This window comes from Bubalus kerabau, chromosome 20 (assembly GCF_029407905.1).
Source record: "Bubalus kerabau isolate K-KA32 ecotype Philippines breed swamp buffalo chromosome 20, PCC_UOA_SB_1v2, whole genome shotgun sequence".
Classification (NCBI taxonomy): Eukaryota; Metazoa; Chordata; class Mammalia; order Artiodactyla; family Bovidae; genus Bubalus; species Bubalus kerabau.
Window position 1 is genome coordinate 23348864 of NC_073643.1, and position 26799 is coordinate 23375662.

A 26799-nucleotide genomic window follows, 5' to 3' on the forward strand; every position below is an offset into this window, starting at 1 on the left:
CGCTGGGCTGGAAGAAGCACAAGCTGGAATCAAGATTACCGGGAGAAATATTAATAACCTCAGATATGCAGATGACACCACCCTAATGATTCAGTTCCATTCAGTTCAGTCGCTCAGTTGTGTCTGACTCTTTGCAACCCCATGAATCGCAGCACGCCAGGCCTCCCTGTCCATCACCAACTCCCGGAGTTCACTCAGACTCACGTCCATCGAGTCGGTGATGCCATCCAGCCATCTCATCCTCTGTCGTCCCCTTCTCCTCCTGCCCCCAATCCCTCCCAGCATCAGAGTCTTTTCCAATGAGTCAACTCTTCTCATGAGGTGGCCAAAGTACTGGAGTTTCAGCTTTAGCATCATTCCTTCCAAAGAAATCTCAGGGCTGATCTCCTTCAGAATGGACTGGTTGGATTTCCTTGCAGTCAAATGCAAATCAAAATGATGAGGAGGTTATTCCCAAACAACAGTCATTAAAAAGTCTACACAGAATAAATGCTAGAGAGGGCCTGAAGAAAAGGGAACTTACTACGCTGCTGGTGGAAATATATAATGGTAACAATCACTATGGGGAACAGTATAGAAATCCCTTAAAAAAAAAAAAATAGGGCTCCCATGAGATTCCAAGATTTCACTCCTGGGTGGGCATGTCTTGAGAAAACCATCCTTCCAAAAGACACAAGCACCCCAACAATGTTTGTGGCACTATTTACAATAGCCAAGGCATGGGCACACTGAAATGACCACCCACAGATGAATGGATGAGGATATGCTACATGTACCCAGTGGATTAAGACTCGGCCAGGAAACAGGAGAAAATCACGCCATTTGCAGCAACAAGAATGGACTGTGAGATGATCACACCAGGTCCAATAAGTCAGACAGAGCAAAACAAACATCAGATATCACTTATACATCACATTTAAAAACTGATCACAATGAACCAATGTTCAAATCAAAACAAGACTCATAGACAGGAAACTTAGAGTTAATGAGGGGGAAGCTGGGCAAGGGGTAAGGAGAAATTAGGAGGTTGGGATTAACATAAACACAATGATATTCATAAAATTCATGGTCAAGGTGGACCTGCTGGAAGCACAGGGAACTCTACTCAGCACTCTGTAATAACCTACGTGGGAGAAGAATCCGAAAAAGAAGAGCTAAGAGTGTAAGTGAATCAAGTTGCTGTAGAACTCAAACACACGCAACATAGCGTATCAACTGTACTACAATAGAAACAATAAAAATCAATGAAAATAAGTCCTACTCTGAACCCATCAAACCTCAGTGACCCGGGCTGGTGTCACATCCCTCGAGCCTGAGCAGGCTTGGGTCCCAAGGCTGGACTGTGCTTGGGCTGAGGGAGCTGGGGAGGATGTACCAGCTGATGAGGCCGCCTTGGACCTGTAGTTCTTGGTCCCCTCTGATGGAGCATGAGATGGGGACTCAATGGCCTAACTTAAAGGAAGAAGAATCCTTCAACTAAATGAATTCAATTGAGCCAACATTTATTGAGCATCTGCTCTGTTCCCATCTGGCACTTGAATAAACAAAAGATGAGTCAATCATCCAGAGCAACTGATTCCTAATTTCCTATTCTAATGGCCAATCTGGGGGCACCAGCTCACACAACCTCTTGGGCTAATGAACATGGCTGCCCAGCACTTTCTGCCTGAGATTCTCCCCTGTTTAGTTCTCAAGGCTCTGTTTTGCTCATGAATTCCACCCTGAGGGCAAGATAACCCCTTAATCTCCCTCTGGCCTGTTGTATAATTTGTCCTTAATTATCTGTGCTCTACCTAGGTCCTTTCTAGTCTACCTCTTCTTTTTCCTGCCAAGACGTGCACTAGCAAGCATTTATACTTGGACTTCAGAGTTCCCTTCTCCTGAGTCTACACAATTCATTTGCTCACTCATCAAATGAGCACCTCCCAGGGGCCAGGCATGGTGCTCAGGATAGAACAGCATCTGAGACACGTCTCTGCCCCCCTCACCCCACTCCCTTGTAGCTTGCAGTCTAGCAGGACACAGTACCAGCTGCCAGTTGTTAAGCAACTCCTGTGTGTACCAGGCATTGTGCTGGCTATTCATAAACATTAATTCTCCCAGTCATCCGCAGGTCACACTGGGTCATCATCCCAGTCATACTAGAACCCTGTTTAGCATGTAAGAAAAGGGTTCTGAAGCTCTGAGATCTCCTCAAGTTCACAGAACTGGGAAGGACTGGAACCCAACTCTGTCCTGCTTTAAAAGCCTCCAAAGATTTTTTTAAAAAAGTAACTTTACTTATTTATGGCTGTGCTGGTTTCCTGTCACTGCCCGGGCTTTCTCTAGCTGCAGCAGGTGGGGTTGCTCTCTAGGTGTGGCGCACAGGTTTCTCATTGTGGTGGTTTCTCTTGTTGCGGAGCGCAGGCTCCAGGGTGTACAGGCTTCAGAGCTGCAGCTCCCAGGCTCAGCAGTGGTGCGAGGCTTAGTTGCTCCGCGGCATGTGGGATCTTCCCAGAGCAGAGATGGAACTCACGTCTACTGCATTGGCAGGTAGATTCTTCACCACAGTGCCACCCGGGAAGCTCCAAACGGCTTCAAAGTTCTGTCGTTCCTCCCAGAACCCACATTTCTAGCTGCCCCTTGGACATTTCACTGGTGCCTTAAATGCAACAAAACTCCAAGTCCACCATTTTCCTCCCCCAGAAACACAGGCTAAAGAAAGAAAGGGAAGATACAAAACATGGGAGGAAGGAAGGATGAAGGTACAAATCTAGCTGAGGAAACAAGACGCAGGCTTTTCAGCAAATAAGACAGGTAAGGACAGCTTTGGAAACAGTATTGCTTCAAAATAATTATTCTAGAAATCCAGCTTGGACTATGTATTTTAATTATACTTGGAAAACCGGGGCCTCGCTCCGGACGTAAAAGGTTGAAGTTGATTTCTCTGGCCCCCACTGCCTAATAATTGGGTTAAATGTGGTTTCAGAGCAAGGGCAATGGAAGGAGAGAACAGGGACCAAGACCAAAAACACAAAACACAAATTCCTGTTTCAGTTCAGTTGCTCAGTCGTGTCCGACTCTTTGCGGCCCCATGAATCGCAGCACGCCAGGCCTCCCTGTCCATCACCAACTCCCGAAGTTCACCCAAACTCATGTGCATCAAGTCGGTGATGCCATCCAGCCATCTCATCCTCTGTTGTCCCCTTCTCCTCCTGCCCCCAATCCTTCCCAGCATTGGGGTCTTTTCCAATGAGTCAACTCTTTGCATGAGGTGGTCAAAGTATTGGAGTTTCAATGGTTTCCAATTACTTTGACTGGCTGAGCTTGACATTTGCTTTTGCAACACTGTTTCACAGTCTCTAGGAGAATGGGAATTGCCTCACAGCAATGGTCACTTTTAATTACAAGAGAAGCAAGTTCATCCTGATTAACCAAAGCAGTTGGCTCCGAGTAGAATGGCTCTTGGTAAGGCGCACATTTTGGCCTCTAACAACTCACGTGCTTGGGATCTAGCAAGTTCTTATTCCCCAATGACACAAAAACCATCCACAGGTATTCTAAAGGTGGTATTCTTACTTAATGACACTTTAGAGATAACCAAAGGCTAGCAAAGAAGCTAAATTAAATAGCAGGTTACCAACAATTCCTAAGAAAACATATCTCACTAAAAATTCCAGAATTCAAGTTTTAGAGTCAGACAGATCTGGGTTGAAATCATGGTTTTGCAATTAGCAGTGGTGACCATGGTTGAGGATGGTAATTTAGTCCCCTGAGCCTCAATTTGTTCACCTGAAAAATGGGGATAATACCACGAGTACTAAGTTAATATGAACTCCTCTGCATGAGTAACAGAATAGCAGTTTCTAATAAATGTTCCAGTGATATCATACTGACCATGAATCACTCTCCTCTTGGAGAATGTACCTTAATTAAGGTTATCTGTCTACAATTCAACCAGCCTGGGCCACGCATCAACCCCAGGACACCCTCCATCTATAGGCATGACAAGGATGGTTACTGCTGCTCTTCTGGCCACTGGAGACCAAGTCCTGTTTTCATCCTGCAGGCTGTGTACACGGACCCGCAGTAAGACTCCCACGGCCAATGACCCAGACCTCGGTTACAGAAAGAAGAGTGACTTTTCCAAGAATAATGAAAACATCTCCCAGGTCCGGGGATTCACATGTTTGAAACTCCTAAGTACACTGACAATCAGCCTGCAGGGCTGCTGCACAACTCCAGGGGGCACCAGTGATCAGCACATGCTGGGGCTGGTGGGATGTGGTAGCCACAGTATCAAGGCTCAAGGACGTCTCATTCCTGCTGGCCACGTAACCCCTTCTGATGAACTGTAGGCACACATGTGGGGTTATAATGGAGACTCCCAGACATGTTTTATTAAGTGTTGGACTTTCCTAATGATCCAGTGGTGAAGAACCTGCCTGCCGATGCAAGGGATATGGGTTCCATCCCAGGTCTGCAAAGATCCCTCGTGTCACAGAGTCACTAAGCCTGTGCACTACAACTACGGAGCCTGTGCCCTAGAGCCCAGGAGCCGTGCCCACTGAGCCCACGCACGCACCTACTGAAGCCCCCTCACGCACCTACTGAAGCCCCCTCACCATGAAAAGCCCAAGCACGGCAACTAAAGAAAGCCCACGTGTAACAACAAAGACCCAGTGTGGCCAAAAGTAAAAAAAAATACATAATTTTCTTAAAAAGTGTTAACATGCTACCACTCATTTGAAAGCTGCTTGTCTTTCTAAGGTTGGAGGTAAGGAATCAACAAGATTAAAGAGGGGGAAAAAAGAAGGCATTTTCAGGAAAAAAAAATCAATAGCCATAGAACCATCTGATACAGAAAAACATTCTCAGCTACTTCATTATCCATGCAATTCCTGTAAAAACCATTCTCCACGAAGAGAAAAGCATCTGTTATTAATGCTTCACGGAGGGCTGGCTCATCCGCAGCCGCTCACTCCAGAATCAGCACCAAGTCCGTCTGCCGAGGATCTCCTGGGAGTTACCTGCATCTCTGTTCGTATTTCTTACCTGCAGAGTTGTACTCTGGTCTGAGAAGGGAGAACTGAAGAACGTGGTGACGATGCTCATGACGATTTCGGTGACGTACTTCTCCAGAATCGAGTCTGCATGTTTCCTGTCGCTCGTGTTGTTACAGGCCTGGAGGACAAGTCAACGCTTTAGACCTTGTACCAAAACCCGCAAGTTCCTTGTAAAATTAAGAAATCGATGACTATTTCTGCTAATTACCCCTAACAAAGGAAAGGCAAAAGCCTGCGAGTGAGTATTCCTCCTCCTAAGAGAGAACAATTAGGGACTTCCCTGGTGGCCCAGGGGTTAAGACTCCATGGTTCCAATGCAGGGGGCATGGGTTTGATCCCTGTAAGATTCTGCATGCCATGTGTGGTGCAACCAAAAAATAAAAATAAATGAATAAATAAAAGAGAACAATGATAAAAAAAAGAAAAGAATCATGATAAAAGAGAAACAGATGAGCTTGGATATCATGGTGAAGAATTATAAAACATTAAAGTTGGCATGGGACCTACAAGGCCATTACTTCCTAATTCCTACCAACTTGTGGCCAGTCTAAAGCCCCCAAAGGCACTAATAGCTTAATACCTACCGTTGCCTCTAGGTACCCTAAAAGTAAACTGTTTAAGTCATTCTTCTCTAGGTCATACGTAACTAATACAGATCATCAAGATATTTAATCAAGTATTACCACTGAGTCCACTGGGCATGATATTCTCCAAACCTACAACACTCCTTTCCATTCAGTGAAAACTCTACTGAGCCACAGGACTGCTGAAAAGAGTGGGCTGTGACTCAGAATAACTGTCTGTGTAAGTCTGGGGGTGAAGGGAGACTTCAGGTTTCACCCGGACTTTAGATAATTTTGCTGCTTAGAATACAATTACACATTTAGAAGAACAGGTTTAAGAAATTCATTTTTTTTTTTTTGGACCACAACACGCACCTTGTGGGATTTCAGTTCCCCAACCAAGAACTGAACCTGGGCCCTTGGCAGTGACAGTGAGAGCTCTAACCACTGGTCTACTGAGGAATTCTCCCCAAATATTTAACATCCATTTTATTACCAAACTCATTAGCCCTCTAATTTGAGATATAAAATCAGATATATATATATATTTTTTTTTTTTTTGTGATATATAATTTTGAAAATTATGAAGGGTAAAACCATCAAATTTTATTAACTGTCATGTTCTGAGTCCAGTGATGAGCAGTGAGTAGACACATCCAAAAGTGAAGTCAGCAATGAATTTTAAAGCATTTTTGAATAACTTATGGCAAGGATGAGCGAAGTGAAGGGCTGGTGGCTGTTTTTATAAATGAAGTTTTACTGGAACCCAGCCATGCCCATCTGTTTACATACCACTGTGGTCACTCTCACGCTACCAGAGCAGAGCTGAGTAGCTGTGACAGAGACCACACGGCCCACAAAGCCAAACATGTTTACTATCTGGGGCTTCACAGAAAACTTTGTTGAGTCCTGATTTAAAGAAGCAAAGCAGGATTTTCATTTCAAGCCAAACCCCTAGATTTATGGGATTAAAAGACGAGGAAGAGCTTGAGATTAAAATATATACATATTTAAATTATATATATATATATATATATATATCAACCTTGAATACTCATTGGAAGGACTGATGCTGAAGCTGAAGCTCCAGTATTTTGGTCACCTGATGCGATCTGCCAACTCACTGGAAAAGTCCCTGATGCTGGGAAAGATCAAGGGCAGAAGGAGAAGAGGGTGTCAGAGGATGAGATGCCTGGATGGCATCACTGATGCAATGGACATGAACCTGGGCAAACTTCGGGAGATGGTGAGGGACAGGGAGGCCTGGCGTGCTGCAGTCCATGGGGTCGCAAACAGTCGGACATGACTGGGCTGCTGAACAACAATATATATCTTGTGATGCCAACACTAGGGTATTATTAAACACAGTCCTTGATTAGAAGGAAATTAAGTTCTTGTAGGTTCCTTGTTTTATACTGGTAATTGTACAGTCAGGAGAAAATACCACATTCTATGATTATACAATGCACTTTTTTTTTTCCTTTTTAGCATCACAATGTTTCTGAAATTGGGATTCATTTCACAATTATTCTGTCAAGGACTGAGTTACTTTCCCCCAACCTGACCACCACACAACTCCTATTAAATCCATGATGTTCCTTGTGAGGATGTAGTCCCATGGCTTTCAAACATATATTAAGTTCACTGCAAAACCAAATCAAGACTACTGAAGCCATCCCGAGGGCTGGGTCAGGAAAGCAATAGGTGAGAAAGTGATGTGATTTGAAGGATCCTTGACACCAGATCTTAGGAGATAAATGCTCACACTCAGGAGGGTGTCCTTCGAGGAGAGACTCATTGTCAAAAAAGACAAAACTTTATATATCTGATTTTAATATGTCCCAGATTATCATTCCCAAATCAACCCATAAAGGATGAAATGAAAACCAGAAATAACCTACCCTCCCTGAAGCCTGATGAATAAAATCTATTCTCAAGCTAGGAGTAAAAGATCAAAAGAAATAAGACGCGGTAAGAGAGCCAGGTACCTCCTTGCACCACCAACTAGCAAGTTGTAATGACGTGACTGTCATCCCTACGTCTGCACAGGGAGACCCAGACCCACACATACCCCTTCCCCTGTCTCCTTAGTTCCAAAAAGCCTTACCCTGCAGATGTCGACGAGGAAATTCTCAAACAATTTCCACATGTGATTGCTGGTATAAATCTCCTTCATTTCCACTTCCGTATCCACATAGCAGTGATTCAGGAAGTTAATGTAGGCAATTTTAACCTGAAAAAGAGAAACAGATTTTTCTGTAAAAATCAACTTATTCGTAGTACATGTGGGACTGACTAGTTCCCTCAAATTAACAATGACAAGGACAGACCAAGATGGCCATTCCATTTTCTCTTGGCCACTGAATTTCTATGGCTTTTTGATGGTCAAAATTCACCAAGATGAAATTTGAAAACAAAGCTTTTGGAAGAGAAAATGTTCATGACTTCCAGGCAAAGAATGGAACAAAACACTGGGACCACAGAAGATGGACAGGTTTGACTACATTAAGGTTAAGAATTTCTACTCATGAAATGGCTCTGTTACAAGAGTTAAATGACACAATTTGAGAGAAGCTGTTTGCAATGCATATCTCCACAAGGAATCCTTACAGATCTCTGCGTGTAAGACGGAAAAAAGGGGCAAAAAATGTGATCTGATATTTACTTAAAGGAATAGTAAATATCAAAAACAATATATGGAAAAGGGCTGAATCTCATTTAGTAATCAAGAAGACAGCCTCCAGACTGAAAAATAATAAATAATAAAGGGCATAACACCAATAAGAGCTGGCAGGATTTGGAGGATTTGGAGTGATAAGAGCTCTCTGGTGTGGGGCCGCTGAGGTCAAACTGCTGGAAGGCACTTCACACTGTCAAGTCAAAAGAAAGAAATGCACCTTGCATGACACAGCACTTCTAAGTGTTCACCCTGCAAAAATGCAATAACTTTTCCAAAAAGTAGTCTAAAAACAGTATATATTTAATACATACTACATAATCTATGCTGTGCTGTGCTCAGTCGTGTCTGACTTGTTGCAACCCCATAGACTGTAGCCATCAGGCTCCTCTGTCCATGGGATTCTCCAGGCAAGAATACTGGAGTGGGTTGCCATGCCATTCTCCAGGGGATCTTCCCAAACCCAGAGATCGGACCCAGGTCTCCTGCATTGCAGGTGGATTTTTCACCATCTGAGCTACCAGGGAAGCCCAAGAACACTGGAGTGGGGAGCCTCTCCCTTCTCCAGGGGATCTTCCCAACCCAGGAATCGAACCGCGGTCTCCTGCATTGCAGGCGGGTTCTTTACCAGCTGAGCTACCAAGGAAGCTGAAAATGACGCGCACGCTCTCTCTCTATACACACACACACACACACACACACACATATAAATGCATATGTATATATACTAATAATATAAACTAATACTATATATTTTAAAACATGAACAAAAAATATATATTGCATGATCCATTTTTTTTGTTACTAGTTAATGTGTATGAATAGGGAAAACAAAAGCTGAAAGGATTTACTAAAAACCTAACAGGTATTTATTATGGGTGGTAAAATTGTAGATTACTTTCCATTTCTTACTGGTTACCTGCTGTTCCTGAATATTTTAAAGCTGTCATTCATGATTTTTGCATTGCAAGTTTTTGTTTTAAAGAATAAACCTATTAAGTTTTACACTGGTGTGAACTGTCTCCCTAGCCACCGTTCATCTCGTTTCTGAGAAGTCCGTTCAGCTCAACGCTCCTGTTTCAACAGGTGAAATGACTGCAGCAGTTTCCTGTTCTTTCTCAAGGAGACAAAAAGAAAGATTTACTTCCCCTGTCATCCCTCTCACACAAAATCAAGGCTCAAGAGGATGCTGTTTTGGCTACTGGAAGTCTCATAGCTAAGTGAGCCGTGGGTGTCAAAGCTGTGAGGTCCCACCCGGGTCAGCTCCCATCCAGCTGCACCCCCTCCACATACACACCATGTGGAGAGTCACGAGCAGAGCCCACCCACCCTGAGGACACAGTCGCTCACCTCGGGGATGCAGTCCTCGTGGGTCACCACGCGGACAATGTCATCCAGCGGGAGCAGGGAGTTGCATTTGATCTCCGTGTAGACGTTCTTGCCCTCCGTGCACACGGCCAAGAGCTCCACCAGATGGATGTGGTACATGAGGGGGCTGTTCTCGTCCATCCGGTCCCGCTCGGACCTCATCATCTGAATCAGGGTCTGGAAAGAGGCTCTGTCGTTGTAGAACACGAGGACATCCTCTCCTGAATTAACCAGCTGTGATCAGTGAGAGAGCAAGACTTGTTTATAGCACAAGCTTGCTGGGATGGGGGAAGCATTAAAAAAGATATCTATTCACACAGAAAGAGAGGTTCTGTCAGCATTTACCTTCCAAATCCAGCTGCATTTATATTACTGAACTCATCTACACTTCATTCATTTTTATTACTAAACAACTAAAAAATTCAGCAGCAGCATTTTCATTCAGATATAAAAATATCACAGCAGTCCTAAACATTATTAGAGGAAGAGAAAGTCTACATACCAGCATTCATGTATCAAGCAAAATGTAGATTTCAAGCCTGCCCTTGTATTTCCCCTAATAATTGGGCTATGATTTTTTTTTCTTTTTAAAAATGTTCCCATCTCCTTTCACGCTTTGTATTTTTGTTACAGCTCTTTCATACACTGCCTTATTTCTTCACAATCACAAATAATCCAATTCTAAGTAAGATACACCTTCCTTTCAGCACTCAAAGAGTCAAGGCATTCCTATTCATAACTTGTCTGCTGGGGACTGGGGGTTCTCATTAATCTACTTAAGAATTAAGTGTTGAAACTGTTCAGCACTGCATGAAATATGAAAGATCCAAAAAGGGCTGACACAGAAGTCAAAATAAATACGGTCAATATTATTCACTTAATAACAGCTAACCTTTATGAACTCTGAGAATGTTCCCACAATAGCTTACAATACCAAGTGGAGCAGCCATTCCAATAAATGGTAGCTATCACTGTCTTCTTTATCTCATTTAACTAGCCTGTGAGTTTCTCAATCCTGAATCACACAGCCTGGGACATGAACCAGAAGACGTGTATCCCAGGTCAAGCCAACACTTTTAACGACACTATACCATCTTTCACTGAACTCATATATGTAGATAAGACCACAACTTCAGGTGTTAGCTGGATTTACTTGAGATTCCACTTATTTTTTAAAGATGGAAAGATGACAGCAAGCACCTACAGAAGCTGAAGTCCCGAGGGTGACAGAGGACCCTCCTGGGACAGATGGCATCCATGGGCACTGACGTCTGACAGAGACCCAAGGGGGACTTTGCCCCGATTCTACTGACCAGCTTCTCGTAAAGCATCAAACAATATTCCCAGCTAGTTAATTAGGTGGATAATTTTTTTAAGTTATAGAATTCACAAGAAGAACTTCTTTGGCTCAAAGGATTCTATCCACATTTAACCTCAATTCACTGTATTTTGGTTCAATTTTCTTGGGCTGTTTTACTCTTTCAGAAGAATCCTAGCCAACAATCCTTAAAACAGATTTATTGCTATGAAAAAGTAGATTGGATTCTTGGCTGTTTCTACAGTTTAAGCTCACACACACTTGTGCATGCACACACATACATTATTTTTTTTTTTAATGGCCCCTGGACACGGTGCCAGGTTATACAAATAAAATTAAATAATTTGTAAGTCCCTGAGAACCCTGGATGAAGGTATTTAGAAATACATAGCTGTCACCTCGGCCATGACCATGTCTTGGCACTTCTTGATGAATTTCCCTTCAGCCTTGACAATCGTCTGCAGGAACTTGATGTACTGGACATTTCGACCGTGAGTCTCGATGCAGTGAACAAAGTGCTGGACGACCCGCTCGTTGATCTCGCTGCACAGTTGGAAGTTGTTCATGAAGATGTGCTGCATAGTGACGGCTTCCAGGATCTGACGCGAGAGCAAGGGCACAGCGACAGGGTCAAAGGAAGGGCGAGGCGAGAAAGAGTCTACCCCAACACAGGCAGGGCCCTTCAGCCCCGCGAGAGCATCTTTCTCCATCCTCGCTTCTGTAGGGTGTTCCTGTTAACTCAGCTTTTTCAATCATGTGTAATAAAACCACAGGACAGTAAACACATCATTAGTTTTCTGCTGAATGAATTTCAGAGGGAAGCTCAGCACCCAGATCAAGAAACAAAATAGACCCCTTTATGGCCCGCTCTCTCCAAGTTTAACAATTATTTTGGCTTCCACAACCACAGATTAGTTTTGCCCAGTCTTGAACCTCAAGCATCCTCTTCTACCTGCCTTTTGTTCACATTGCAATCGTGTCATCCATGTTGTTGTATGTGTTACTAGCTTGTTGATTATCACTACTACACACATTCCATCGCATGAATATACCACATGCATTTATCTGTTCTACTGTTGATGGTAATTCGGGGGAGTGACTTAGCAATTAAATCACCACCACCACCACCACCGGTCTTAAGAGTAAGTAGTGACACAATTCTTATGACATATGTGATGAACAGTGTCACTCTGAACATTCTTCTAAATGTCTTCTGATAAATGAAATGTATGCGTTTCTGTTGGCTTTATACCCAGGAATAGTGTTGGGTTGCAGAGTTCAAATACATTTGGCTTTAGAATATACTCCCAAATAGCTTTGAAACAAATTAACAATTTACATTCTACATTACAGCTACTCCATAGTGTTGCCAATACTGAGTAGTGTCAGTTTTTTAATTTCATAATTTGTTGTAAGTATCCTCCTCAATTTTCATTTCTCTGATGATGAACCATGTTGAGGGCTTTGTGATGTCTGTTGGCCATCTGGATAATCTCTATGGCAGAGCGTCCCATTTTAAAGTTTTTAGCTCATTTGAAAGAGTGGGCTGTGATCTTCCTCATGGACCTTCTGGAGTTTGTTGCTTCTACTGGGAGTGAAGTTGCTCCTGGACTTGAACACTGAGTGTTTTCTCTCACTGTGGCTTGTCTTTGCTTACTCTTTACAGTGTCATTTGACTAATAGAAGTTCTTGATTGTTTTTTAAAGATTTTTTTTATCTTGGACCATTTTTAAAGTCTGTATCAAATTTGTTACAATATTGCTTCTGTTGTTCACGTATTGGTTTTTTGGCCAAGAGGCATGTGGATGGGGTCATAGCTTCCTGACCAGGGACCAAACCCACACCCCCTGCATTGGAAGGCGAAGGCTTAACCACTGGACCACCAGGGAAGTTCCGCATTGATTTTTTTTAAAAGTCTGATTTATTGATATTTTCCTGCATGACTAGTGCTCTTTGCATTCAGTGTGAGAAAAGTTCCTTTCCATAAGGTCATGAGGATTATTTTCATGTTTTCCTTCAGGAGCTTCATTTTCTACTTTTTATCCAGACTTACAGAGTTATTAGGTTTAATGACTGGTGTGAGGTAAGGGGCTTTAACCTTTTCATCTTTTGCCTTTTCATTAACATGACAAAGATGGAAGATGACTCTACAATGCAGCAGTTCTTTTTCTGGAAAGCTCCAGCAGTATGGATGAGTACTTAGGTGTGTTTGTGTGTGTGCATGTGAGTGTGTATTAATGTACAAGGCTGTCCTTTGCAGTACTGTTCATGAGCCAAAAATCAGACACTGCTGAACTGTCCATTAATAAGGAAATGGTTTCAAAAAAGTTACAGCCATTCTGTCCATGTGCACTCAGTTGCTTCAGTCGTGTCCAACTCTTTGTGACCCCATGGACTGTAGCCCACCAGGCTCCTCTGTCCATGGGATTCTCCAGGCAAGAATACCGGAGTGGATTACCATTTCCTCCTTTAGGGGATCTTCCCAACACAGGAATCAAACCCATATCTCCTGCACTGCAGGCAGATTCTTTTACTGCGGAGCCACCGGGGAAGTATTTAGCCATGAAAATCAATGAGAAAAATTTATATATCTCTGACTTACAAAGATAGCCAAGATGTGTAAGTGAAAAAGGCAAAATACAAAAACAACGTGTAAGTGTACCACCATTTTCCTATAAAAAAAAGCATAACATGTATGTAACATATTAAAAACATATGTAATTAAAATGTAACACAATTATGTTTTACACGGATGCATTATGTTTTGTGTAAACATAGAAAACTTGATGCACGACCTCAGGAGGATGTGGCTGGACAGTGAGAATTGGTACTTTGCTACAGCTGGAGTATGATGTAATGAGGAATGCTACTAAGAGAAAATACATTTATCTTGCATCTACCACCACTTCCTCCCTCCTTCTACCTTTTTTTCCCATAAAGTATTTACGTCCTCCTGAGAGCTGATCAAAATGTTCCCCATCAGAATGAAGGTTGCATCATAACAAGTCCCAGTGGCCACAACAGCAAAAGAACAAGCTGTTCTCTTCTCTTCCTGCTTCCACCCCCCGCGGTCCTCCTCCCAGCACAGAGTCCCAGACAGGCCTCCAGTCTTACCCCTGGGTTTAGAAACAGGTTTATGTGTTTGTGGAGCAGAGCCTGATTCTGCTGGTTGCCGGCGCAGAAATTCTGAAGAAACTCATGAGCCAGCCTCATTATCTCCTGCATCTTGGTATCTTCAGCCTGTGAGGGAGAAGACAGACGAAAAACAGGTTGAAGACCCGGCTAGGTCTTTGGCAAGAGAAGGTCAAATAGAGAAAGCAGTGATCTCTAGGCCAGGATTCCATGATGCCCCCATCCCCTCGACTCATGTGGGGCTCTGGGGGTGCTTCAAGGGGCTGGCTGTATAAAAACGTTGGGGGGTGCTGTGCCGCTGACTCCTGCAGAGAAGTCAGAAATTTGTCTATGCTTCATGGAGGAAAATGAATTCTCTCCCACTAGCCTTGGGCAGTCAAATGAAATGATTTTATCATGGAAAAAGGACATAGAGAATGAAAGCTAAGAGGGAGTCTCTGAGATCCCACTGTCTAGCAATTGCTGAAATTTCTAAACCCCCTACTTCTGAAAATACGGATGGACAGCAGAGCAGGGGCCAACTTCATCACTGGCTATAAGCACATCTCCCAGCTCTCAGGCACACATTTTCAAGTTGCCTTAACCTATGGATACCCTAAAGGCTGGCAGCAGTTAACACAGCAAAGTGGAACTCTAGATTCTAAGTTGGAGCAAATGTACCTGTCTTGACTCCTTTCCCCGTCACCTGACACATGATTTAACCTAAGACTTAGCTTTCCTACTTACACAGTCAGGAAAATGTGTGTCTCAGGCATTTCACATGGCTGATTACGAGATTCTCATGTCATGTATCAAAAACACATCCTCAGTAAGCAACCAGGATACACTTTACAGCATGGGCAAGTATAGCTATCATCTTGCAATAACTTTTAATGCAATATAATCTGTAAAGATACCAAATCCTTTTGCTGTACCCCTGAAACTAATATTGTAAATCAACTACACTTCAAAAAAATACACTCAATGTTTGTAAAGAGTTAGATGCCTATGTTAATCCTAAAGGAAATCAACCCTGAATACTCATTGGAAGGACTGATACTGAAACTGAAGCTCCAATACTTTGGCCACTTGATGAGAAGAACTGACTCGTTGGAAAAGATCCTGATGCTGGGAAAGACTGAAGGCACGAGGAGACAGAGAACCAGATGATTGGATGGCATCACTGACTCAATAGATATGAGTTTGAGCAAACTCTGGGAAATGGTGATGGACAGGGAAGCCTGGTGTGCTGCAGTTCATGGAGTAGCAAAGAGTCAGACAGGACTGAGCAACTGAATGAGAGCAACAACAAAGAGGCCTATGACAGGACAATTTTATAGAACCTCCTGGGACTTCCCTGGGGGTCCAATAGCTAAAACTCCAAGCTCCCAATGCAGGGGGCCCAGGTGCAACACTGGTCAGGGAACTAGATCCCACATGCAGCAACTAAAGAACCCGCATGCTGCCATGAAGACTGACGATCCCACATGCTGTACTTAAGACCCAGTGCAACCAAATAGACAGACATTTAAAAACAAAGAAACCTCCTGCTACTTTCAGTTCAGTCGCTCAGTCGTGTCCGACTCTTTGTGACCCCACGGCCTGCAGCACGCCAGGCCTCCCTGTCCATCCTCCTGGAGTTTACCCAAACTCTTGTCCACTGAGTCGGTGATGCCATCCAACCATCTCATCCTCTGTCGTCCCCTTCTCCTCCCACCCTCAATCTTTCCCAGCATCAAGGTCTTTTCAAATGAGTCCGTTCTTCGCATCAGGTGGCCAAAGTATTGGAGTTTCAGCTTCAGCATCAGTCCTTCCAATGAACACCCAGGACTGGTCTCCTTTAGGATGGACTGGTTGGATCTCCTTGTAGTCCAAGGGACTCTCAAGAGTCTGCTCCAACACCACAGTTCAAAAGCATCAATTCTTTGGTGCTCAGCTTTCTTCACAGTCCAACTCTCACATCCATACATGACTACTGGAAAAAACATAACCTTGACTAGATGGACTTTGTTGGCAAAGTAATGTCTCTGCTTTTTAATATGCTGTCTAGGTTGGTCATAACTTTCCTTCCAAGGAGTAAGTGTACTACTTGCTACTTTACCCAGTTCTAAACAAGCCACCACTTACAAGAGTAAAAACAAAACGAGAAGGCTCCCCAAATGGAAATCACCCATCATATTCATAGAGCCCACTTCATCTTCCTCAGTCACCTCACATACATCCCCTCATTTTAGAGGCAGAGTGCCGCAGTTGGGAATGCAGGCCTGACACCAGGCTGCATGGCCCTTAGGCCAGACGAACAACTTCTGAGCTGTGTGACCTTGGGCAAGGGACTTAACCTTTCGGTTTCCTCATCTGTAACAAGGAGCTGATAAAGGAAACGCTTCCTATTGTGGTTATGAAGATTAAATGAGAAAATTCATGTCAAGGGCTTAGACCATAACGACTCATTAAATGTTAGCTACTGTTACTGGTCTAGACTAAGGGTCAGCAAACTTTTTTCTTAGAGGTCCAGATATATATTTCAGGGCTTTATGGGTCAAAAAACAAAACAGAAGACATTATGCACACACTTATATAACCCCTAAAAATTTAACTATTCAAAAACGTACATATGTGTACCTATGGATGATTCATTTTGATGTTTGGCAGAAAACAACGCAATACTGTAAAGCAGTTATCCTTCAATTAAAAATAAATAAAGCTAAAATTGAAAACAAAACGTAGCAACCATCAGGCAGTAGGCTGGAGGCGATCCATGTCTGCAGTCTGCCCACTCTGATCTAGACCACAGCCTTGTAAGAAAATAGAACACTTCTGCCAGGAACACTGATGGAAGGAACCCAGACTCCCAGGGTGACAGATGAACAAAGCAGGAGGTTTAAAGAGGACGCTGACAGCAAGTCTCAGAACAACAAAGGACTTATTACATTTGTCTCTCATTTACAGAGAGAGGGGCAAAGTTTCTAAGCTCTAAGAAATCAGAGGGTCTTGGACAGAGACACACCACAGCAACCCTGAACCACCGTGCATTCTTCCCTTTCTTCACCTGCTAAAGGAATCTGCTGGCAGACAAGCTAACTAAAAGCTTCTGCCCTTCAAAGCAGATTTTTACAGGGCAAGGAGCTCACAAAGACATAACACGAACTTACCTGTTAGTAAGAGTCCCTCCGCTGTCCTTACACAATGGGATGGCTGTATCCATCCAAAAACCAGACAAGGTATACACACACATACACACAATGTTCTGCCTTTGAGTCACCAATTCCAGCTGAATCTGGTTCCTATAGAACCCTCCAACACTGCTCTGAGAATGAACGTCTCATTAAGGAAACAGGTTACTATGAGGCAAACCCAAGACCAGCAACCTTTCTCCTGACATTCTTCACACAGATGGAGACGAATCCACTTGCTGGTTCGAGTCCAAACATTGGCCAAATTTGGATGACAGCTACATCCATCTGTATTAATTCCAGGTTACTGAAGGCCCTGATCTATTGAAGGGATTAAACTTGTACTTTTATTTGTGGCTGGTGAAAAGCCTGACCCATCGGATTCACACAGGCCCCGTGACTAAGGAGACGGCCTCGGGAGGGAACTTCCTAAGGTGCAGGGTAGCGGGTAAAAGTGAGGAGCAGGTGGGGCAGAAGGCGAGCCATCCAAGGCCCAGGCTTCCACAGATGAGCTGAGCAGGCTCTGCTACGTGCAGCTGGGCCTTCCAGACAAGTTTCTAAACCTCTCTGGCTTCAGTCCTCTCATCTAGAATGGGGCACCTATCTCCTCTGGGTGTCCTGAGGATTAAATGAGAGAATAATGTAAAAGCCTCAGCACAGGGCCTGGTACCTGGCAAGCAGTGGGCAGGGAACCTCCTTCAGATGACTTCACTAGGGAGCCTCTGGGAGTCACTGGGGAATTCAATAGCCCAGCACCTAAGTCTCAACTCTAAACCTCCCTAGCCTCGGTCCCCTCATCCATCAAGTGGAAACGCCATGAGCGCCACACTGGGTTTTAGAAGCTTGAATGAATGCTTTCATTTTGTTCTACTGGACACTGTTATTCTTTGTATTTATTTATTATTATTTTTTAGCCATACTACACTGCATGTAGGATCTTAATTTCCCAGCTAGAGACTGAACCAATGCTCTCTAGAGTGAAAGAACAGAGTCCTCCTAACCACTGGGCCACCAAGGAAGCCCCGAATGAACGCTTTTAGAAGTGCCCTGTCAGGTCTATGCTATCCTGCTTCCCTCCATCCCATCACTAGCAATGCCAAATGCTAACACGAAAAATGAGAGATGTAGCTTAATTTCTATCAACAGAAAAGACGACTTAGACTGAGCAGAATCCAACAGATCGAACCTAACCAGCTGTCAGCACACAGCGAGGACTTCGAGTTGACAAGTCCTATGTCCTAACATGCATTTATAGCTTGCATGGCTGAGGAACAAGGCAGACGAAACTGTACTGCACATACTTATTAAGCTTTGGTGATCGAGTATCTCTGATGTGGGAAGACAGCTTTCTCTGGCTCTCCTGAACTCACCAGTTCATCCCCCTGCTCTGAAAGTATAAAACTGCAGTCCCTGTGACTGGGGGCGGGGTGGGGGGTTCATAATTGATCATTACACTAATCTGATTTCATAATCATACATGTGATCTGGGGGAGTTATTGATGGCCATGTCACAAGCTCTTCTAAAACACACTGGATTCAAAACAATAAACAGCTTTTACAACTCTTTAAAAAAAGGAAAACAAGTGTACGGTACAAGTCCACGTGCAGAGACAGCTCTGTCCACCGGACCTTTGTACTCAGACCAAGCTGCCTGGCAGGGAAGTAAGGAGAGAACAGACTCCTCCTTCTTTATAGAGTTCTAAAAGTGGAGGGAGGTTATGGGGGGCTTCACTGTATTTCTACCATGCTCTGTTTGTTTCACATCAATTACCTAAGATTGCTTCACAGTGACAGTCATCACACATCACCTTCATTTCTTCACCAACCGTTCCCAAGTGTGAAGGTTTTGGGGAAACCCAGGAACCCGCCCCCTTGGAGCAGCAGCTGTGGGGTCTGGCTGCAGGGAGGGGGCGATGCCCACCTTCTCGTAGGGGATCTGCAGCAGCTCCAGCACCACGGCGTGGGCACCCATGTTCCGGAGCAAGCGCTGTTGCTGCTTCCTGCTCTTCCGCACGGATGCGCTCTCTTGAACACAGAGTTTGCTGAGTCGGATCAAAATCTGGTAGGAAGAAAGGTCAAAGTTTCTCGTCAACTTACATCTCTGTTCTGAGGATCTAACCTAGAGCCTGGCCACTACAGTTCCTAATACCTCATTGTGTACATGGAATTTGCTAAGAGAATAGATCTTAAGCATTCTTATCTCCCCCTACCATCCTCCAAAAGTTACTTCTGTGAGTGATGGATGTGTTAATTAACTTGATTGTGGTAATGATTTCACTATGTATATATCAAATTATCACATTGTCAAGTATTTTATAATTTTGTCACTTATACCTCAAAGTTTGAAAAAAAAAAAGTTGTAAGAAACAAAAATCAATCTCAGAAAAGTAGGAAGCATAGTTGGAAGAAAGATTGCCAGGGGGTGGTGTGGGCAGGAAGGTAAAAGGGATCACAGTCCATTAAGAACATAGTAAGAGGGAAAGTTCTCTAACTTGTAGGATCCTTACTGGTTGTATTGAACCAAATCCACATATGGCTAAGAACAAATCTTCTAGATTAATGACTGGATTATGGCTCCATCAGCAAGTGGGATGGTTTCAGGTATCCTAAAATGATATGGGGGGTTCCCTGTTGGTTCAGTGGTAAAGAATCTGCCTGTCAATGCAGGAGATGCAGGTTCAGTCCCTGGTCTGGGAAGATCCCCTGGAGAAGGAAATGGCAACCCACCTCAGTGTTCTTGCCTGGCAAATTCCATGGACAGAGGAGCCTGGTGGGCTACCGTCCATGGGATTGCAAAAGAGCTGGACATGACTTAGCCACTAAACAACAACAACAACAAAGGTATGACTCAGCATCACTGCCAAAAACTTGGGAAGAACTTGCTCTGGGGTAAAAAACAAACAAACAAATAAAAAACACCAAGCTTCCAACCTCTCAACTTTGAATCATCCTCTGCAAAGATTTCTAAAGAACTACAGTTCTCATTGGTGATACTGTATGTCAGCAATCAAGATAAATCATTGATAATTTTACCACTTCACTCTTCCTTCAATTGTAAACCTTCAGAAGTATAGGTAGGTGCTGGCGGCCTCCATACAAGGTGAGGAAACACACATGATGTGAACTGAGGCCTCACACTAAGACCTATGCACTTGACCTCAGAGGTCCCTTTCTCTCTGTTAAACTTCCCACCACGGGAAAGGCTGGGGGGAGGGCACATACCTCTTTGACCACCCTGTAGTTGTAGCTGCTGGTGCTCTCATGCTGCTGTGACTTGTTATTCCCCTCCTAGGAACCAAAACGAACGTGACTGGGGTGTGCACAACTCTTGGGTTCCTGTCCATTTGTTAGGGTTAGCTCACAATCTCGGAAGGAATAGGAATTTTGCAGTGTTTTCCGGCCATCATGGGGCTTCCCAGGTGGCACTAGTGGTAAAGAATCTTCCTACCAATTCAGGAGACACAAGAAACGTGAGTTTGATCCCTGGGTGGGGAAGATCTCCTGGAGGATGGCATGGCAACCCACTCCAGTATTCTTGCCTGGAGCATCCCATGGACAGAGAAGCCTGGTAGGCAGCAGTCCATAAGGTCGCAAAGAGTCAGACACGACTGAGTGACTGAGCACTAGCACTAGCCAGCTGTCCTGCTAGGTTTATGCCCAAGTCAATCACTTGCTCACACTCAGCTCCCCATGATGGATGTTATTTCACTGATTGGGAAAGGACAGTGGACCAGGCATAGCTGGAGAACAGGTTCATTCTGCAAGGGGCAGCTGGTGCTGCACTCTCTTGGAGAATGGCTATCACCCTGGTAACAAGCAGACCTCTTGAGATCCCAGCCCATCCTAGCATCTGCATTTTTACCTAAGACCAGAGGAGGACGTTCACTTGTTCCCAGGACCCACGCATCTCCTCCGGCAACCTAACTTGCGGTCACCCACCTCTGTCTTCTTATGTTCATTTTCCCCAGATGCGCCGTCCATGGCCTCGTCGGGGCCCTGCCCTTTGTACACCCAGAGCTCTGACTTCTCCACGATGGATCTCAACTGGTCCAGGTCTTGTTTGATCTGCTTGTAGTTATCGACATCTTGGCTGGTAACGAGCAGCTGAACCTGAACGAATGCAATTGACCAGTGGCACTCAACACCCTCTGAGACAGATGACACCACCACCAATAACACACGTACACACACATGTGTGCACACACGGCCACCCAAGCTACCTGTTTGAAGGCCTGGAGGACCTCCTGTCTCTGACTGAAGTGCCGAAAGAGGAGCTGCAGGGCCCCCGACACCAGGGGTGGGTAGTCGTGCATCGTCAAGTGGAGCAGGACTCGGAGGAAAGTTCTGCCGCCGTGGTCATCCAGGTCCAGCGGGGTGTTCTCCTCACTGAGGGGAGAGGTCATGTGAGCCACAGACACCCCCCCACCCGCACCCATGGGCCCAGACACACTTCACTTCATGAGATCCCCAACTCTATGGCCGACCTCAGCAGACCTGGGTATTAAATAACTCCTTTAACAATACCATCTTGTTTCATCTTCAACTGTATTCTGAGGGGAGGGGACAGTTACGGCGTCACAGCTGCCCAATGTTTAACCAAAGTCCCCACCTTCCCCCAGTGACAGGCCTGGCTTTGCAAACACTCTCCCACCAGATGTTCTGCTGCCGGGGGTTTCAGAGCCGCACACAGCTGTGTTTCTCCCGAGTTACTAGTTTGCTTTTTATTTAAGATGCTAGTCCCAAGAAACCATCTGTGGTGGAGGGCCAGGTTTTTGAGGTCTGCTACTGCTAAGTCGCTTCAGTCGTGTCCAACTCTGTGCAACCCGTGACGGCAGCCCACCAGGCTCCCCCGTCCCTGGGATTCTCCAGGCAAGAACACTGGAGTGGGTTGCCATTTCCGTCTCCAATGCATGAAAATGGAAAGTGAAAGTGAAGTCACTCAGTCGTGTCCGACTCTTAGCGACCCCAAGGACTGCAGCCTACCAGGCTCCTCCATCCATGGGATTTTCCAGGCAAGAGTACTGGAGTGGGGTGCCATTGCCTAGCCTGTACCATATCCCCGATCGTGCACTTGGATAGGGTCACAGGGGCCAACAAATGTGTGTGCTCAGTCATGTCCGACTCTTTGCGAAGCCATGGACTGTAGCCCTCCAGGCTCCTCTGTCCATGGGATTCTACAGGCAAGGATACTGGAGTGGGTAGCTGTTCCCTTCTCCAGGGAGGGGTCTTCACTATCTCCAGGGATCGAACCTGCCTCGTGCATCTCCTGCATTGACAGGCAAATTCTTTACCACTGCACCACCTGGAAAAAGGGAAAATCACTAGCCTATTCAGGTATGGTGGTTTAGTCGCTAAGTCGTATTTGACTCTTGAGACCCCATGGACTGTAGCCCTCCAGGCTCCTCTGTCCATGGGATTCTCCAGGCAAGAATGCTGGAGTGGGTTGCTAGTTCCTTCTCCAGGGGATCTTCCCGACACAGGAATCAAACCCAAGTCTCCTGCATTGCAGGCAGATTCTTTACCGACTGAGCTATGAGGGAAGCCCATCTGCACCATCTGGGAAGCCCCCCAATTGCCATGAAAGTGCCCAAAGATTCACTTATCTTGTCTCAAACTGGCAGCAAGTAGTTTGGTCCCTCAGGCCCCACTTTGAGAAGCGTTGCTGTGAGTCATCCCCACTCAGTGCTATTCTAGCTTCCTAGCTGGGGTTAATCAGTATATTATCAAGGCTTCTCCCACTATCTACGCTACGCTGATTGTGTGCTACTTACACAACCAAAAATTTAATAAGCAAGTCCTGGCGCTAACGGCAGGCCACCGTGAACCTGAGCACTGGCAGTCAGGTTCTGGGCCTGTATTGTGTTTACAATCAAATGAAGGTCAAATGCTGAGACCTTCATGGCTGCAGACCAGCAAGGGAGGCATAGATAGGACTTGGTACATAAATCCTGTGTTCATGCTATGCGCTCCAGAAAGGTGTGAAGAAGCTTTCATAGCCCTTCCACACCAGGAAAGCAATAGAAAGCCAAGACACCACCCAGCAGACTGAAGTGGCACCAGGCTAAACTCAAAACTCCCTGAGTTTCAGAACAGCAATCTCTTCCACAGAGTAAATAATGTTGCTGATTCAAACTTGACAGATTTTACATTAAGCACTAAGACAGTGAACATCAGTTCACCCTCTCTGGTCTAAACACCCTTATGTAGGTTCCTCCCACATGGACACTGGGCTCAGCCAGGCGATCTGCTTGGACCAATAGGACATCAGCAACATGATGCAAGCGGAGGCTTGCTTGGTGCTTGTACACTGTTGGTCTAGGCTCCTGGGGCCTTTGCACATAGAGCCAGTTACCAAGCTATGCAGAAGCCCAAAATATCCATGTGCTGAGAAAAAGAGAGAAGTCCCAGCCTTAAAGGTATCACCTCCAAGGAGCCAGAAATGCAAAGACAGCAACATGGATATGCCAACCCCAATCACTAGCTACTATGGTCGCATGACGGACCCAACAGTGATCAGCAGAAGAATCATCTAGCTGAGCCCCAGTCAACCACAGAGTTGTGAGAGGCAATAAAATGACTGTTTTAATCCATTTTTCTTTAGCTGTCCTGGGTCTTTGTTATCGTGTGCGAGCATGGGCTCAGTAGATGTGACTCTCATGCTCCAGAGAGTGGACTTCAGTAGCTGCAGCACATGGGCTTAGATGCCCCGTGATATGTGGAATCTTCCCCGACCAAGTATCGAACCTGCATTCCCTGCACTGACAGAAGGATTCTTAACCACTGGACCACCAGGGAAGTCCTTAATCCATTAAGTTTTGGTTGTCAAAAGCAATACATAACCAAAGCAAATGTGTATATACCAAGAGTTATACATACAGGGTGTTTATACCAAGTTTGCAGGTGTTTGAGCCTTATAGGGATTTGAGTCTCATAATGATGTTTTCAGTCAACAGTGAGCAATCTCATCTTTTTGGAAAGGGTTCATACAGTAATTTCAGGTTACAGACAATGAAAGAACTGCATGCCTGTTTTTATTCTTGTGGCTGCTTGGCTCCTAAAGAGCTTGGGGGTGACTGCAGCCCAGTAGCACCCATGAGCATGCTTTCTGCACTCTGTTTTGAGCCCCCTCTTTCTTTCAACCCTATTTCCTCACTGTTTAAAAGAGCCTTATAATGTGTATACTTTGGGAAACCTCCTTTAATTCTTTCTACTGTAGGCAGGAAACACATATATAGAAGCCAACTAAGATCACTCTGACCTGAGTTCTAGAAGTTATAAAGTGAGGAGGCAAACAACCTAAACCCAAGGACTAAACCTTTCCGAGTCCAACGAGAAGTCTTTGAGAGCTAATAGAGAGGAGTCTCCTCCATCTCAGAACCACCTACAAAACAGAAACTGAAAATATACTTTCCTTCCTCCGAAGATGCCTTCAGCTTGTTCTTCAATGTGTTCGAAGTCAAGAGCACCTGAAGAGTTAGAGAGAACAGAACTTTAGATGCAGGAAGTTATGAAAATGTGCTGCCTGTGAACGTCGCCCCCAAAGAGCCTTGCCTCTGCTCATGGATTAACCTCAAGTTTTCCAGCTTCTTTTACTGCAAAGCTCTGAAGCCAGGTCAACCTGGATCACACTGTCCACTGGCTCCAGGTTTCTCCTCAGTGCATGAACCCTGTGAGAGGCACTACCTCTTTTCAAGGAAGCTCAGACCTTGCTAGGTGGGTTTATTTCTACTACTATCTTTCTCTTCTTCATCACCACTATATCCTGGGCAGGAAAAACTTCTACTCAGAGTAAAAGTTGATAGTGGACAGTCAATTTTCTTGGAGAATTTTGTTTTGTTTTGTTTTGTTTTCCCCCAGTATTTCACACAACCATAACATTAGAATCCTCAGCTGTCTTACGACTCAGACACTCAAAGACAGAAGAAATAAGATCTACTTCAGAAGGAATCTGGGCTCTTGCGATTATTTGTTTGCCCCAAATGGGTAACTCCCAGGATGTCATTTTTAAATATAGTCACCTTCAAATATATTCACATTCTATCCTTGTTCTAGAACGTACTCTCTGGACTTTCAGCTTTCAGTAGACCCGGGTCCCATTTTATGGCAGAAATCCCATCCTGGCATCGCTCACCTGGCACATTACTTGGTCCTTCTTGGCTGCTGTTTCCGGAGGATGTTTCTGAAGTCTGGGAATTGCTTTCATCAAACTCCCGCTTAAATATACACAGGAGGCAGGAGATCCTATAATCCAACCTCACATTCAAAATAAACTAGAGATTCAATGGAAATGGAAACAGATTGGTTACATTAGCATACCACCTGGAACACCCCGCCAAACCGCTGCACTCTGGCTGGGCCTGGCATCTGCTGCATCAATTACCTTAAACCCTAAGTGAGCCAAATATTTGGCTTAAGATTTCAACAGTCTTCAAAGACTTGCATGGGATACATCAATTTTGCCCGCAGCACCTTAAGCTTCTAGTAAAAGCTTCAGCATCCCGGCAATTAATTTAATAATCAGAACAATAAATCACTCACTCCCCACTCCATCCTCTATAAAACATTAATTTCAGCAAGTATCGAATGCCGATGCTGAGCCTTAAGAAGGGCGAAGTTGGCAGCTTTTAAGTGAACTGACAGAGAAAAATGTGTTTTCAGTAGGAGAATTAGCTTGGCTCTTTATTTTCTATGAATGACTGTTTCCTTTGATGTAGACGCAAACTCTTGGGCTCCCTCTTCTTTCACTCTCTGTGTTCCCTCCCGATCCGCTCCAAGACAAGGATGCTTTTTCCATGCTTGTGGCTGGAGCCAAAAAAGAAAGACCAGCCAACCAGTCGGAACTGTAAAAGGACCTTACCGACAGTCTCTTCTCTCTTTATCAAACTAACTGTCCATTCTGCATGGCTTCTCTTGCCGTCAGTCAGTCTCAGGACCTTCCTCGACACGCACACGTCTCATCAATGACTAAGCCCTGCTGGCTCTGCCTCTGCCACTCCTCATGGATCTCTCCCCTGCTGTATTTTACCCCACTCACAGCCTCTCTCCCCCACCTCAGTCATTACACTACCAAATTTACCAGGTCTACCTCCCAACGGTATTTCTTCTTAGGTTAGCTCCCCGCTTGAAAACAGTCAAAGGCTCCCCCAGAATCAAGTCCTAACACTTCAGGCACCCAAAGTTTTCCAGAGTCTGCCTTTCCAACCTCATTTCTGATAACTTCCTTTCAGCACACGCCACGCCCCTGCCCAAGGAGAAGGGCTTACTGACCTTGAGCAATGATGCTCTGGCTTAACCTGCTCCACCTGTCTGAGAACAGCACCTTGTTTCTACACAACACCTGTCCATGGCTAAAGGCTGGATAAAATCTTACCTCCTCTTTAAAATCTCCTCTGGTCTTTACTGAATGGGATCACCAGACCCACCCTTATCTCAGAAGAACATTTTTCTCATGGCTTTATTTCCATGTACACACAGCTTCATCACACCTCCTTTTCCTATTAGACTTTAAACACCCTGGAAACTGAGCCCCTGTCCTAATTGTCTC

The 26799-nt window shown here is 44.7% G+C and overlaps 1 protein-coding gene across 11 annotated transcripts in view; it reads right to left on the reverse strand.

Moving 5' to 3' along the window:
- Positions 1–26799, reverse strand: part of ITPR1 (inositol 1,4,5-trisphosphate receptor type 1) — a 354068-nt gene that overhangs the window by 144016 nt on the left and 183253 nt on the right. For all 11 annotated transcript variants that reach the window (XM_055557002.1, XM_055556993.1, XM_055557003.1 and 8 more), the window contains 11 exons: positions 25387–25525; positions 24667–24721; positions 21476–21641; positions 21195–21365; positions 20478–20543; positions 19177–19314; positions 14086–14211; positions 11370–11570; positions 9636–9887; positions 7716–7841; positions 5035–5163 (listed from right to left, as the gene is read on the reverse strand). In XM_055557002.1, the coding sequence (XP_055412977.1) occupies positions 5035–5163; positions 7716–7841; positions 9636–9887; positions 11370–11570; positions 14086–14211; positions 19177–19314; positions 20478–20543; positions 21195–21365; positions 21476–21641; positions 24667–24721; positions 25387–25525 (1569 nt within the window). The remainder of the gene's footprint in view (positions 1–5034; positions 5164–7715; positions 7842–9635; positions 9888–11369; positions 11571–14085; positions 14212–19176; positions 19315–20477; positions 20544–21194; positions 21366–21475; positions 21642–24666; positions 24722–25386; positions 25526–26799) is intronic.